We start from the raw sequence: 15,651 nt of genomic DNA on the forward strand, positions 1-15,651 counted from the left end.
TAACCTACCTGACTCTCCCCGTAACCTACCTGACTCTCCCCGTAACCTACCTGACTCTCCCCATAACCTACCTCTCTCCATAACCTACCTCTCTCTGTAACCAACTTGACTCTCTGTAACCTACCTGACTAACCATAACCCACCTGACTCTCCGACAAGTGGAGCTTCCTTTGAACATGCCTGCTACTCATCCTCTAACTAAGCCTAGGGGGAAGTTACGTTCCAGGCATTGATTTCACCGTCACAACAACCTTGCAGGTGTGTACTAATAGCATCATTCCCATTTCACAGGTGAGAAAACTGAGGCCCAGCAAGGTTAGGTGATTGACTTAAGTACCTAGGCAGCCTGGATTCGGGGCACATGCTTCACCCTCATGCCTTGCTGCCTCCCAAATAACAACCATCAGTAACATGCACTTCATGACTGGCAGTTTTTGTTTTGTTTAGACAGAGTTTTGCTCTTGTCACCCAGGCTGGAGTGCAGTGGCACAATCTCGGCTCACTGCAACCTCTGCTTCCCGGGATTCAAGCAATTCTCTTGCCTCAGCCTCCTAAGTAGCTGGGGTTACAGGCATGCGCCACCACATCCAGCTATTTTTTGTATTTAGTAGAGATGGGGTTTCACCATGTTGGCCAGGCTGGTCTCAAACTCCTGATCTCAGGTGACCCACCAACCTCAGCCTCCCAAAGTTCCGGGATTACAGGCATGAGCCACCACACCCGGCCATGCCTGGCAGTTTTTGAAATGCTTTTCATACATTATCCCATTGATCCTCATAAGGTAGATTTCGCCGTTATCCTCATTTTTCACATCAGGAAACACAATCTTATCAAGGTTAAAGAGTGTGTCCAGGTCACAGAGCTATGGAATATGGAATATGGGCCTCTAAATGATCCTAGAACCCAAGGTATTAACCAGACCTCTGTACTTACCCGGCACTCCAAAGAGCTTTTATTCATAGACGTTATGTCTAATAAAATTTACAAGATTAGAAATTAAAACCAAGAAAGAATTTTTAAATATTTACTTATTTTTTAAAAAATCAAAACTCTATTATAAATTCACTTACGATTTTTTTATGAGCCATTAACCACCCTTTCTATTATAAAACAAAACAATGCAGCAGGAAGAGTGACATTGCTCTGCATTTTGTCATGCGGGCTGTTTAACGTCCTGCTTCACAGAGACAGCTGGAGCCTCATCTCTGTGTAATGTCACTGTCACACACCCAGGATGGAACCTTTGGAAAACTCCACTCTACACCATGTGAGGATGAGAGTATAAAAGACCAGTGACATCCTAGTATCATTACGAAAACAGTCTCACCTCGAGAGCCCTCTGAAAGGACCTCAGGGACATCACGCCACACTTTGAGAATGGCTACTCTACGCTATAATCAAGTTCAAGAAATAGCAGAGAAACATCAAATGACCAGTTTCACAGTAGAAAAGCACCACCAGGCCCAGCAACCTACCTTTGGGGAGATAAGAAATTCTGAATTTTCACCCCCATTTTGTAAACGAGGCAACAGAAAGTTGTAGCCCTGGCTTTTGAGGAAGCCAGAGGAGAGGAGAGAAGGTGGCAGGACAGGAGGAGGGGCTCAGAGCTATCCCAACGCATCCCATCTCTGTCTCCAGCTGTCTCAATCCACAGCCATGGGGACCTGGGGGTGGCCGGCCACACAGATAAAGTAGCAGTGACATGTGCCAAGCACAGCCCAAGCACCGGGTTCTATACTAAACACATTTCCATATTCAACTCATTCATCTCCACAGCTCCCTAGAGGGACTGTGCTAGGATCACTCCTTGAGAAACTGACGTCCAGAGGGACTACATGGCTAGGAAAATGATGATTCCCATGCAGACTCAGCTCTGACGCCAGAGCCAATGCCTCAACCACTCCACAAGAGTCCTCCTAATAGGGGAAGATTCCTGTTCCACTTCTCCTGGGCCAAAGGCTTGAGCACACATACAGAAAGTAAGGCCAACCAGACCTGAGATCCATCACACAGCAGGCTCTCTGACCCAGCAGGAAGCGCAGCTGATGCCTTCAGGCTTTTGTAACTCGGGGATGGGGAGGGCCAGGGAGGGCCACAGGGAGCCTCACAACCAATCTCAAGATGTGCTATACCCAGAAGTTCCCAGAGAAGAGCAAGAGTTGTAGAAAATCCTCTCAATCCCCATTCAACAAAAGTTTTTGTCTTAATTGCATCTAGAGGTGGACAGATATTCTGAAGATGATAGTCCTACCATCCAAATGGTCATCAGGACCCTTCAAATGGCCACCACTGGGGGCAGGAAAGGGCAGACTACAAAGGTGCAGAAGGGAATTTGTAGGATTCCCTAAAATTCCCTAAAAGAAGGAAGTGTTCTGCATCTTCAAAGGAACAGTGGTTACATGACTATTTGTCAAAACTTGAACTGTATACTTTAAAAATACATTTTGCTGTATGTAAATTATATCTCAATCAACATAACCTTAACAACAACAACAACAAAATTCTGAGACAGGGTCTTACTCTGTCACCCAGGCTGAGTGCAGTGGCATAATCATGGCTCACTGCAACCTCGACCTCCTGGGCTTAAGTAATCCTCCCACCTCAGCCTCCCAAGCAGCTGGGACTACAGGGGTGTGCGACCATGCCTCGCTAATTATTATTATTATTATTATTATTATTTACTTTTTGTAGCAACAGAGCCCCACTATGTTGTCCAGGCTGGTCTCGAACTCCTGGGCTCAAGCAATCCTCCTGCCTTGGCCTCTCAAAGTGCTAGGATAACAGGTGTGAGCAACCCTACCTAACCTAAAAAAAATTTAAGTTAAGAAAACCAAACTGTGATGCACTGAATGAAGCCATCATCCTAAGAGTGATGTTGACAGGTAAAGAGATGAGGACCAACCTCCTCTGCTCTCACTGTGGTTATTTACAGTAAACATTTTTTTAAAAACGGGCAAAACAAAAACTACCATCAAGCTGGGTTGCCAACAAAAGCCTCCGATGTGGTTCTAACCTTGTGCAGTTGTTCTTCTGGACTCTAACGCAAAGCTGTCAACTCTCCCGTGACCTCAGCCTTTCCTCTCCCAAGTCTGGCAGCCACTGGAGAAGGAGGCAGATTGTCCTTCTCCTTGTGGTATTCAGGATAAGATTTCAGAGGTAAGGGATTTCGTTTGGACTTAAACGGCCCAAAGCGGGAAGACTCCAGACCAGGAGTGGGCTCTGGATGGTGAACAAAGAGCAGCCACCACTGGGCTGGTGGCTTAACAAGGCAGCCCTGGCTTAACAAGGAAGCTGGAGAGAGGAAAGAAGGAAGCAGGACAGAAGGAAGGGGCTCAGAGCCGTCCCAACACAACCTATCTCAGTCTCCAGCCATGAGGACGTGAAGGCAGCCAGCCTCTCTCTCACTTGAGTGTGAGAAGGAAGGCAGAAGAATCCTGGGTCCCCATCACAGGAATCCTCAGCTCCTTGTGCCAGTTGCCCTGGCTGCTACGGTCACCGGCACCAAGGCTCAGCAAACAGCCTGGCAGCTGGGTGGACTTCTCAGCCACCACCCTTTGTCCTGGGCACCTCACTGCCATGCTCCTGCTGACCCTGGAGGCGCCTCCTCAGTCTTACAGCTAAGCAGTTCTCAGCTTTGCTTCTAAGCGCTGCAGCCCTGTGCTTCCAGGAGCCACAGAGATGTCTAGGTAAACGTCCTGGCCACCTCCAGGCTCTAGCTGCCAGGGAGAGGTGAAGCAGTGGCAGAGCACAGCCATTAGAGCACTAAGTCGTTCTCACCTACAACCCAGGACAGCCAGAGCGATCCAGGAAAGACCCAGTCCCCGCCTGGGGTGAACCAGTACTTCTTAAAGTGCCTAAGCTTCACTAGAGAACCTATTAGAAAGCAAAATTTCAGGTCCCACGTGGACCCACTGAATCAGAAATTCTGGGGGTAAGGCCTTGCAGCCCTCTGTGTTGTAAAAGCCCTCCAGGTGATTCTGATGCCTGGCAAAGTTTGAGAACCTCTGTTCCAGACCAAAGTTGCATTTGCTGGCCAGAGTGGACTTACTTCTCCCTTGTTTTACTGGCTATCTGGCAGCCACTGCCTTTAAAGGAATCCCCCATTGATGTCCTCAATGATGAAGGGAAGGACACCTCCCCTTAGTCAATGGGTACATGACTCCAGCTCAGCTCTTTCCCCAGCTTGGAGTGAAAGGAGGTTAGATTCCAATGCAGCAAGCCCAGGCCCCAGCTCTCCAGCCAGATCAAAGAAAGACCTGCTTTAGAACCCGTGACTCAGGGTCTGCTTTTCAGAAACCCAAACCAACATAAGCAGCAATGGCCAACTACTTCCCTTGTGTCTGAGTCCAAAGCACCTTTTCTGGGAGGCCTAATACAAGGGTCACTTCCTCCAGGAAGCTTTCTCTGATTCCCCTCATCAGAAGTAACTGTTCCTTCCCCTGTGTTACTTCTTTCTTCCTGCTCTACACAGGGCAGAATGGCCAGTTGTGCCAGACAGCGCCTGTCTCCCTGGCAGTGTGATAACATTAGGGGCCGTGCCTCACCGTGATCCCTATGAGCACTAAAAACCTGCCCCACCAGAAGGAGGCATTCCCACCTCTGAAAAACTGACTTTGCAAAGGGTTACCCCGGATTCAAAAGTCTGGGCCAGGAGGGAAGAATCAGAGGTCACGGGGCGTCAGTGGGCAGCCCCCTGCTTCCCTGATGGCTCATCCCACCTTGCCCTGTCAACTAGAAGGAGCACTTTCAAGGAATCTTCCCTGGGATATGAGGGAAGCCCTCCAGCTCTTTCTCCTGCCAGTGAGTCCTGGAGACCTCTCCTGCTATATTAATGTTCATGGAATATAAGGCTCACTTTACAAGTGCTGCCCAAGAATGTCTCTTCTCCTGCTTAAAACCTCTCCAGTTATCCAAGAAGAAAAATAAGAGGCTACTGAGAAATTAGGTCAGGATGAATGGAGAAGAAAAAATATCCATTGCCTGAAACGAGCGTGCAGTCCCCGGGCAGATCCATAGTGCAGGGTCAGGGGCAGGTCACAACAACAGGCCCAGGAGGCTGGGGAGGGCCTCGGGAAGCTGTGTGTGCTTAGCTGATGAAAACCCATGGAAACTGCCCGAGGAGGCCTTGGCACAAAGACCTGCAGCCTGTAAGGCTGTTGGCAAAGGTATGGCGAATTATGAGTAGGGCCAGGCTGGAGATCTGAGACTGGACAGCCCCCTAAGAGAAGGCTGTCTATACAACCAAGGCTTTAACCTCCAATTTCCTCTCATGCTGAAGACAACCTGCCATTGTTTCCCAGCCGTTTCCATTTAGGAAGATGTAAATGGGAAGGTGGAGGTGATGTTTTTATTATAAGGATCTCGCTCTTCCCTTTCTCCTCAGGTTCCTAAGGTCACCATGTGACCTTACCAGTGACCCCTCCTGCCAGGGTGCTGTGTGCTTGCAAAGACTTCTGCCTCTCGTCAGGTGTGGCTGAGCCAGCAGAACTCTTTGGCAGATGCTGGAGCGTTCCTGGGGCCAACCACACCAGGCATTCCACCCCGAGGGATCGGTGCAAGCCTAGCACAGACATTCCAGTCCCTTCCCAGGGATGAGGTTAGGCTGGTCCATCTCAAACTAGAGGGCTATTAAGCTCTAGGAACCCTCAGAGTTTCTGATGCAGCAGGTATGGAAGGAAGCTCGAACCCCTAGAACAGGGGCACTCATCAGAGATGAGTAGTCCGGGGACCAGGCTTTGTGAGCCACTGTTTTCAGCGCAAACAAGCTGCCAATTGTGGTCAATGAGAGGGGGCCATGCTGAGGGGACTCTGGAACAGGTTCCTTTGCTCATAAGGAGCCGGCCACTCACTGGAGATGGCTACAGAGCACTTGGAATGTGATGGATTTGGGTGAGAAACTAGAAATTTAAATTTCATTTTAATTCATTTAAATTTAAGCACCTGTGGCTAGTGGCGCCCATACTGGACACTGCAGCCCTAGGCACCCTCGGGTCTGGATGTGATGGCTGGAGCTGCTGCGACAGACACCCCACCATGAGCATGCAGGAAGACACCGCACCGAAGAGGGCGGAGCCGCTCCGCCATGTACTGGCTGACCTTAGCACAGCTTTGTGTGGGAGCTCATACGTTTCCCAATTGGTTAAGGCAGCGTGAGTGGGTGTTCCCTGCTGCCTGCACCCAAAGGACAATGGCAACCTCAAGCAGAAGAGCAAGAGAAGCAAAATCAGTTCTCTGTGAACTCAAGAGGCTTTGCCCAGAAGGGATGCAACCAGTTTTGTTTTGTTTTTTGTTTTTTGTTTTTTTTTGAAATGGAGTCTCACTGTCGCTCAAGCTGGAGTGCAGAATGGTGTGATCTCAGCTCACTGCAACCCCCACCTCCTGGGTTCAAGTAATTCTTCTGTCTCAGCCTCCCGAGTAGCTGGGACTACAGGCATGCACCACCAAGCCCAGCTAATTTTCGTATTTTTAGTAGAGACGGGGTTTCATCATGTTGGTCAGGATGGTCTTGATCTCTTGACCTCGTGATCTGCCTGCTTCAGCCTCCCAGAGTGCTGGAATTACAGGAGTGAGCTACTGCGCATTAAATATCCAGACACAGACAGTACAGACCCAGCCTGCTCCAAGAAACACCTCAGAGCACTGCCCCTCTGCCTGCCTGTGACTTCCAGGAAGAATATGGGGATATTGTTGGCAGCTCCATTGCAAGGACTGAGCCAGCTTCAGGTGCGTGCAGAACCAATTGGTGGGTCATGGCCATGACTCTTCTTCCAGAATATGCTGGGGTCCAGCTGCCCAAGAAGCATCCTCCTACTCAGGCTAGGAATTCCACCATCAGCAGTAATTGCTGTGGGTTAGGCAATACCCCTCTGGAATCCTCTTTCAGAATGCACATGTGTCTAGGAAAGGTAACCATTTAACCATTGAAATGCCGATGGGAATGAGTTTGCTGATTGCTATCTGGTGAAGGGTGAAAAACTAGACAGGTCAGAGGAGTATGCTCAGGGCTTACCCAGTCCACAACCTTACAAAAGCCTCACCTTCCCCATCTACTGATCCTGACTGCCCCACTCCATGCACTTCCTGAAGGGTGAGTCCCACATTCCAAATTCCAACAATCCCATCATTCCATTGATGTGTCTCGGGGCACCAAAAGCAGACAGAACAAAGTGACAGGATACCGTTAGGAGCTTTGAATTGCAGTCCCAGAAGAGCCCACCCTGAGCCCTAAACAGGATGAGGATTCTGGGAGGAACTGTGTTTTTATGGGTGGAATTGTGGGCCCCCAAAAGATGCTAAAGTCCCAATCCAGTGTGAACCTTATCCGGAAAGGTTAAAGTGTCACCTTTCCTAGGCACATCTTCATTCTAAAAGGGGATTCCCAAGAGGGGCGCTGCTCAGCCCACAGCAGTTATTATTGCTGACGGTGGAATAGTCTTTACAGATGAGGTCATGCTGGCATAAGGCAGGCTCCTAGGCCAATCTGACCAGTGTCCTTCCTTATTAAAGTGAAACTTGGAGACAGACACACGCAGAGGGAGAACATCACGTGAACACAAAGGCAGAGATCAATGTGATGTCTGCAAACCAAGGCGTGCCAAGGATTGCCAGCAAGCCACCAGAAGCGAGGAGAGAGGCCTAGGACAGATCCCTCCCTAGCGCCTTCAGTGCGTGTGGCTTCACTGACACTTTCATCTTGGGCTTCTGTCCTCCAGAACTGTGAGACAATGAATTTCTGTTGTGTAAGCCACCTGGTCTGCAGCACTTTGATATGGCAGTCCTAGCAAACTCAGACGGAACTCCCCCGCTGGTCACTGTCTTCCTTCTCATCACACTGCCCTCCCCTTCCTACAGCTACTTATTCAACTGTTCCCCACCAAAAGACCCTAACATCCAGAAGTGTGGCGCCCACGTCCGCCTGATTTGCCACTGTGGCCCTAGCCCACCTCTGGCATACTGAAGGTGTTCAGGATGTGAACTGACATATGAAAGAGCTGTCCTGACTAGTTCGAGAATCTCAGGCATGTGACTTCCCCTCCCAGAATGTCAATTTCCCCATCTCTCTACAGGAGGAAAAGAAAAAAATTGGAGTAGACAACCTCTGTGGGTCCTTCGGGCTCAAAAGATGCCGGGACTCAACCACTGAAGGTTTCTGCATCCATCATGGTCAGATCAGGCCATGAAAAACCCCACTAGAGGTGTTAAACAGAGGGCACATCATGCAGGAAATGAGCCACGGAGGTGTGGGAAGGCTGAGAGACTACTGTGGCCTTCCTGTTGGATTTCAGAGAACTCGGAGAAGGGCTGGCCTCATTGTATGGGCTTTCTGGAACCCATGTTCAGAGAAACATATAAAATTCAGCATAGACTGGCAATGCCTATTCCCAAGGCAACTCCAAAAGGGGTGAAGTCTCCTGGGTAGCGGTCACTGAGTTACTATGAGGCCTTTGGGGTGGGGGTGGGGGTGATGGGACTACAGGCTCCTCTAGAAGCCCTGTACCCTGACAAAGTAAACAATGCCAAAACATGTACCTCCCAGCACTCACCTCCCCACCTCCCTTCTAACATCAGAACTGGGTTTTTGCTGACGGGAGAAAGTGTAAATGAAATCAACAGAAGATGATCCTGTGAGTACTCTGACAAGGGAGGGCCACCTTCCTCTCCCATGAACTCCAGCTGCCCTGGCTCCCACTCAAACCCCTGGCCCCCCAGAAGGCGGTACTCACCCACACTGCTGAGGGAGCTGCTGCTTTCTGAGTCTGAGGGCATGGTGGACAGGACGCTATAGGTAGAACCTGGGGAAAGAGGGGAGACCATGTTACTAACCCCAAGGGGTCACTCATCTTCACCCAAAGCCACTGTCAGGCCAGCTGATCATCAGTCAATGCCAGGCCATGAGAGCCACATGTACCAGGCACTAGAAATCCACATCTGGGGCCCAGCAGAGGAGGTGCGCTCAGCAGATCTGGACTTTGGTGTTTCTGCCCAGCCTCTCGCCTCACTTTATTGGCCCCTCCTGCTCTGGGTGGGTGGGCAGCGGGGAACTTGGAGCCAGTCAGCTGACTTCTTGTTGGAACATCTGGAGAAAGGCTTAGCAAGGGAGTGACGTGCCCCGGGTAAAGATGGGGTTTGGGGGTTTCCTACAGATCTCTATCAGTATGATTCTGGCTTCCATGAGGAGGGTAACAGAGCAGAAATTAAACTGAACTATCTTTTCTTTTTCTGTTTTGCTCTTAGGTTCTAACTGTATTAAGCTCACTTCTCAATAATTTAGTTAGTAACTGCCCCCTTATTAAAAGTTACTCCTAAAATGATGAGCAATTATACCATTACCAAAGCCAGAATGTAGCACGTTTTTTTTGTCCACACTTAATATTAATTCCTAGTTGTGGACACACAACCACTGTGGTTTGGTTTGAATTCAAATATTTTCAAAACCAGATGTTACCCGCCTAGCACTGTGAAGACCAGTTTCTGAACCTAGCTCTACGTAGGTGCCCATAGTTGGGTCGTGCTGAGCAAGTCACTTTTGATTTCTGGAACTCTATTTCCTGGTTTGTAAAACGAAGGAGTTCAACCAGACAGCTTATAAGGTCCCTCCCCCATCCCATTTCAGCAATTACATTTCCATGGTTAACAGAAACAGAAGGTACGTTTTGCTCATCAAGACCATGGATGACACAAAATTAAAAGGGAGCGCGAACTGACTCAGAGACTAAATTGGGAGGGGACAAAGCATAACACGCAGAGATGGTAGGTCAAAGAAAACAAGGACGAATACAGTGTTTTGTTCCTGGAGCCAAAAGAACTATACAATGAAGAGCGGTATGTACCAGGCCAAGTGGGTGAGCTGGAGATGGAATTTTTGCAATAAGGGCTTTGAACAAGCCTTAGGGCTCTGGCATCAGAAAGCTGCCAAGAACTAATGAGATCCTGGACTCCAGAACCAGACATGTAGGGACCAAATTTAAGGAGCTCCCAGCTGGACACGGTGGCTCACGCCTATAATCACAGTGCTTTGGGAGGCCGAGGTGGGCAGATTGCCTCAGCTCAGGAGTCCGAGACCAGCCTGAGGAACATGGTGAAACTCATCTCTACAAAAAATACAGAAACTTACCTGGGAATGGTGACACGCACCTGTAGTCCCAGCTACCTGGGAGTCTGAGGAGGGAGAACCACCTGAGCCCGGGGAAGTCAAAGCTGCAATGAGTCATGATGATGCCACTGCATTTCAGCCTGGGCAACAGAGTAAGATCCCGTCTCCAAGAAAAAAAAAACATCTTCCACTGCAACTCTTGACTAGCACCCCACGCATATCTTTGGAAGGGAAAGAGGAGAAATTAAGAAATTGGGGTAAGGCAGGGGAAAGGAAGATGCATGTAGGTGGGAGGCTTCTGGGGGAGAGGAGAGACCTTGAGGGGAAAGCGAGGAGACTTTGCTGGGGAGGTGAGGATCATGCAGGAGGGCAGAGAGACAGACTGCAGACTGGTGAGCTAGCAGGTGTGTCCATCACAAAAATAGATGAAAGGGGAGAGAAAAAAAGAAAAAGCAAGCAAAAAGCAACTTTGGTAATGGCAAGAACTGGGACAGGAAAGACTCGCAATGACCGGTAGCCTCATTATCACATTTTCAGAGACTTCTGAAGGATCTGAAGGTGTTGAGCATGGACTGAAGAAGAGGACTGGGGAGTGGGTAGGTGTCTTGTCCCTCAGCAGGACCACCGGAAGGGATTAGATTTGCTCTTGATGGCCTCCAGCAGCCAAACCAGGAGCAGTGGGTAGATGCTGGAGAAAGCTGCATCTCTAAACAGGTCAGGATGACCACAGTCAGCACTGCCAGGTATGAAAAGCCTGGGGGTGAGAGAGTGAGGGAGGCCCAGCACTCAGTGGCATGGATGCCATGGGGAAGTCAGTGCATTTAAAGAAAGATGAAACCAGAAAACCGGGTTCAGCCTTGAAATTCTGTGATTCTGCTAAAAAAAATGAATAACCCATGTTCCACCTCCCATATCTGAAGTCCGACCCACACTATGAGTTTTGCTCTGCAGTATCTCTGCATTTTTGTCTCAACAAAACAATGAGCATCACACATTTTTAACCCCTCTCTCTTTCTACATCATACACATTACATGTGGCTTCAATATCTGTGAAATAAAGTCAATTGCAATTTGGGCAATCCGTTGATATCTCCAAAGAACAAGAACCCAACACAATGTCTATTTTCTAAACTCAACTGTCATTTTTTAAATAGCATTTCTTCTTTATGGGGGCAAGGAAGGCTAGCCGACTGATACATGAGCAGACTGTTTTTGGAAGACGCCTACTCTGAAAAGCAGGCACAAATAAATTGTCACCTCCAGAAATCTCTACGCTCAACCCATCCCGGCTGACGACACTGGCAGCCTGTGGTCCGGATGCCGCTGCTGGAATGCTCCCCTCTTTCTTACTGTTGGCATCAGCGGCGCCCCATCTTCCAGTAAACTGCTTCTCCTCTTCAAATTGTCTCTCTCCTCCCCCGTGGCGAGTTTCCACTGTTAATTAAGCTTGGCAGACACCCTGCCCTCTCTCCAACCACCTCCCTCCCTGGCTGGGGGAGTCCACGGGCCAACCGACACGTTCTGTTCCTCTTCTCTGTCCCTGCAGTCCTGACTGGGCTCTGGGGCCTGACCAGGGCAGCGTGACATCTCTATGTGCATCTCTGGGTATCACCCCCAGCCCCTCCCCAGGAAGCTGGCAGGGATCCTAGGAGCTGGTGGGGGGAGTGGTTGGATGAGAAAAATTGGATGAGACCCAGTTTTTACAATGTTCCCAGAGCCTTGGACGTCATTAAAGGGGAGAAAAAAGGCCCAAAGACGACATTGTCTTGGTCATGTTTTGTCTTGGTCACGCTTTGTCTCTGCCGTTATTGTTGTCCTAAAGGCCTGTGTGGTCAGGACTGTCAGAAAAAGGCAAAAGAAGCCACTGTTCTCCCCAATGTCACACGGTGTCCTTTCAAGACCAGTGGCTTCCATGAGGCTGAAGGACAGGTGTCAGCATCCTCTGCCACACCCCAATCCAGGAGAAGGAGACAATTTCCCCCAAGTTCTCCTGAAGGCACCTCCACCCCACCTGCCCCTGAAACCTAGGATGGGCTGCTGTGGAAGGAGAAATGGTGTGGAGGGACATTCTCCACCTCAGAGTGGCCAGGGCTAACGGGGACTATAGGATCAGCCTCCTTATGTGTACACACACACACACACACACACACACACACACGGGAACAGGGCACCGACCACAAACTCATGCAAACTACCAAGTATTGTGCAGAGGTCCTGATGAGACCCAGAGAGAGTGGATGATGTGGGAACATTTCCAGAAGAGGCCAAGTTTGGACGTGAACATGTGGGCCAGAGCGTGATACCAGGAGATTCTTTACTATGAAAGGAACTACTTGGGCAATGCAAGCTCTTATTCAGCAGGTGAGGGTGGGGTTTCAGAATGCATTTCTCACAAGCCCCCAGGGCAAGCGCTCCACACACTGGCCCAGAGCTGGAGTGCGCAGGTGCGATGCACACGGAGGCTACAGCTGAAACCCTGGGAGGGGCAGAAGGAAACCTCTGGGAGGAAACCAGCCCGGTGACCCTCTGGGATTGGCCCCAGCTACAGGCACTGTCTGTGTCCTTTCCAAGAGCCCGGCCCCTGCTAATTCTATTTACTCTGTGACTCAGCACCATTGGATCACGAAGACCACTTCAAAAGAACTTCCAGTAAAAATCACCCAAACAATAATGAAATGCCCCAGCCCTCCCAGATTCCCTCCCACAGCCCATGGGGCCCAAGAGAGATGGAAGTGCACCCCCAACACACCCCTTCCATTCACCTGGAGCTTGTAAAGGCTCTGGTGACTCACACTTCCTCTTTGTGAAACCCGCAATGGCTGAAGGAACTTGTTCTAGCCTTGAATCAGCACACAGAGTTCTCCCTGTCCTCCAGAAGAGACCAGGCAGAAAGGCAGAGTGCTGACAGCTCAGGGTCACGGGAGGCCAGCACCCCCTACCTCAGTCCCTGGGGAAAGGGGAGGGAGAAAGCAAGCTGCTACTCCCTGGGGCTCTGGGGTCCCTGGAGACAAAGCAGGAAGTACTGCCTGGGCCCCAGGACAACAGTCACTTCCAGGGCACCTGCCTCACCTTGCCACCCTCCTCTAGCTCACACTGGGGAACCACAGCCTACAGCAGAATGACCGAAGGTGCCCAGTCACTCCCAAACCCGCATGTGTCAGCCAAGTTCCCAACACGTACCCTGCACCCAGCATGGCACTGGGCCAGGTTCAGGAGAAAGAATGGCAAGCCAGGGGCTCAGGAACCTCGAGGTTACTCACCTGCTATGAGTAGCCTTCAGAAGAAGGCCCTTCTCTCTGAGCCAAACAGTAATGATTACAGCACAGCTGGAGCCAACCTGCCTAGAGTCAGCTCCCAGCCCAGCCCCTTATCAGCTGTGTGTCCTTAGGGAAGTCACTCTGCCTCTCTGTGCTTCCACATGCTTATCAGTAAAATGGGATGATAGGAGTACTTATCTCTTAGAGCTGTTTGTGGATAAACTGATTTAAAGCAGGTTAAGTATCCCTAATCCAAAAATCTCCAAAATCTCCAAAAACATTTTGAGCACTGACATGACACCACAAGCAGAAAATTCCACACCTGACCTCATGTGATGGGTCAGTCCAAATGCAGGCACAGGGTACATTCTGCTTCCTTGAGGAAAAACAAAATTTATCTTCAGGCTCTGTGCATATAAGGAGCATATGAAACACAAATACATTTCACATTTAGACTTAGGTCCCATCCCCAAGATATTTCATTATGTACAGCAAATATTCCAAAATCTGGAGAAATCCGAAATGCAAAAACACTTCTGGTTCCAAGGATTTCAGATAAGGGATATTCTGCCTGTATGTGAAAAGTGATTAAAATAGCACCTTGCACAGCCAGTACTCTAAGTGTTACCTGCTGTTATCATGGTCAGACCAGACCTGCAGAGGGCCCTTGCAACTCTGCTGTCCAATTCCTCAACTACCTACATGGAAAGCTGTACTAGAGTGACAGGTCACACAGTCCACAAGCAAACTGCTGCACTGTATGGCACTAAGAAAAATAATAGCGGCTAATAGGTACTAAGCACTGTTAAGTGCTAGGACTGTGCTAAGCACTTTGCATGTAGTGCCTCCATTAATTTCCATGACAACGCAGAGGTTGTCATTAGGCCCATTTCACAGAGGAAGAAACTAAGAGTTGGAAAAATCAATCTGCTTAAGGTCGTGCTAGAGCTACTAAGAACGCAAACAGGATACAAACCCAGGCAGTCTAGCCCAGCACCCAGGCTCTCAATCCTACACACAATACTGCTGCCTGGCTCCACGGGGAAGAGCAGTCAGAGAAGACTTCATGGAGGAAGGGGCCTGGAGCTGGCCCTGGAAGGTGGTGGCCTTGGATAACAGGAGAAGCCAGATCAGCTTGCAGGAGACAACAGGCAGAACTATTTCTCTGGGAGGGTGAGAACTCTCAGAGCAGGGCCAGCTCTATTCCCTGGGAGTGGGCTCATCCCCTCCCTGCCCAGCTCTCCACACCGAGACAACACTCAACAGGCATTCTGAGCTGACCCACTTGTATCCAAGTGGGAAGAAAGAGGAGGAGGAGCTGTGGCTTCATGGTCCCCATTCCATACCCATGCCTGTGATGGCTGCAGAGGGAAGTCGCAAGGGTGTGGGCAAGCCCTCACTTGAGAGCCACTCAATTCTGGGAACTGCAGAGAAAAGGAAGGAGGTGACAGAGTGAGAGTTGTGGAGTGCTATCACCTTTTACAGGCTCGCCTTCCCCGATCTAAAGCCCTCCTGGGATGCTGGGGGAACAGAGGGCTCAGATCCTACTAGTGGGCTACTAGGAAGCCGGCTTGCAGAACCATTCTCAGTAATCAGGTGAGAAGTAAGGTGACAGGGGAAAAAAAAAAAAAAAAAAAAAAAGAACTGCATTCAGGGTAGCCCTAGCCCCTCCCTAGGGACTCAGCCTCCTACCCCTTAAAAGCATGACCCAAGGCTGCAGGCACTGAAACCCAAACTTGGAAGCTGACATGCCCCAATATTTCAGGGAAGGTATAGCGTGACCATGGCCCCAGAATGGAGCAACCACAGACACTGGCATGTCATCAAGGAAGTCCTGCTCACACATGCCTTATATGCCACCTCAGGGTGGGAAAATCCCGTTCTCCTGACATGCAGAGGGTGGTTGGTAACTCAGGCAACACCCGCTGTTACCTTTGAGTTAAGCAAGATTCACCCTTCATGTGCACAGCCCGCCCCAAAGTACCAGGTTTGTAAGTTAAGATTTAATATTCATTTTCCCCAGCTGAGATATTGCTATAGTATCCTCCACCAACTTTTAGAACAAGCAACATCACTATGGTTAAATATATATATAGTAATGATGCTGGTTCCCCCCATTTCTGATCATTATAAGAACTGTTCATCCATCTCTAAAATGTAAAGGTGGCCAGGTGAGGTGGCTCATGCCTTTAATCCCAGCACTCTGGGAAGCTAAACTGGGAGGATCCCTTAAGGTCAGGAGTTCAAGATTAGCCTGGGCAACAGAGCAAGACCCCCATCTCTCTTTTTTTTTTTTTTTTT

General features: G+C 49.6%; 1 protein-coding gene across 5 annotated transcripts in view; it reads right to left on the reverse strand.

The window, feature by feature from the left end:
• Positions 1–15,651, reverse strand: part of DLG5 (discs large MAGUK scaffold protein 5) — a 137,411-nt gene that overhangs the window by 72,108 nt on the left and 49,652 nt on the right. For 3 of the 5 annotated variants that reach the window (XM_017496730.2, XM_017496740.2, XM_017496756.2), the window contains exon 2: positions 8,724–8,792. In XM_017496730.2, the coding sequence (XP_017352219.1) occupies positions 8,724–8,792 (69 nt within the window). Of the gene's footprint in view, positions 1–8,723; positions 8,793–11,350; positions 11,404–11,443; positions 11,467–15,651 lie in introns of those variants that run through there. The other 2 variants (XM_017496748.2, XM_037727355.1) reach the window with 2 other exon arrangements.

The sequence above is a fragment of the Cebus imitator genome, unplaced genomic scaffold (genome assembly GCF_001604975.1).
Source record: "Cebus imitator isolate Cc_AM_T3 unplaced genomic scaffold, Cebus_imitator-1.0 Scaffold11, whole genome shotgun sequence".
NCBI lineage: Eukaryota > Metazoa > Chordata > Mammalia > Primates > Cebidae > Cebus > Cebus imitator.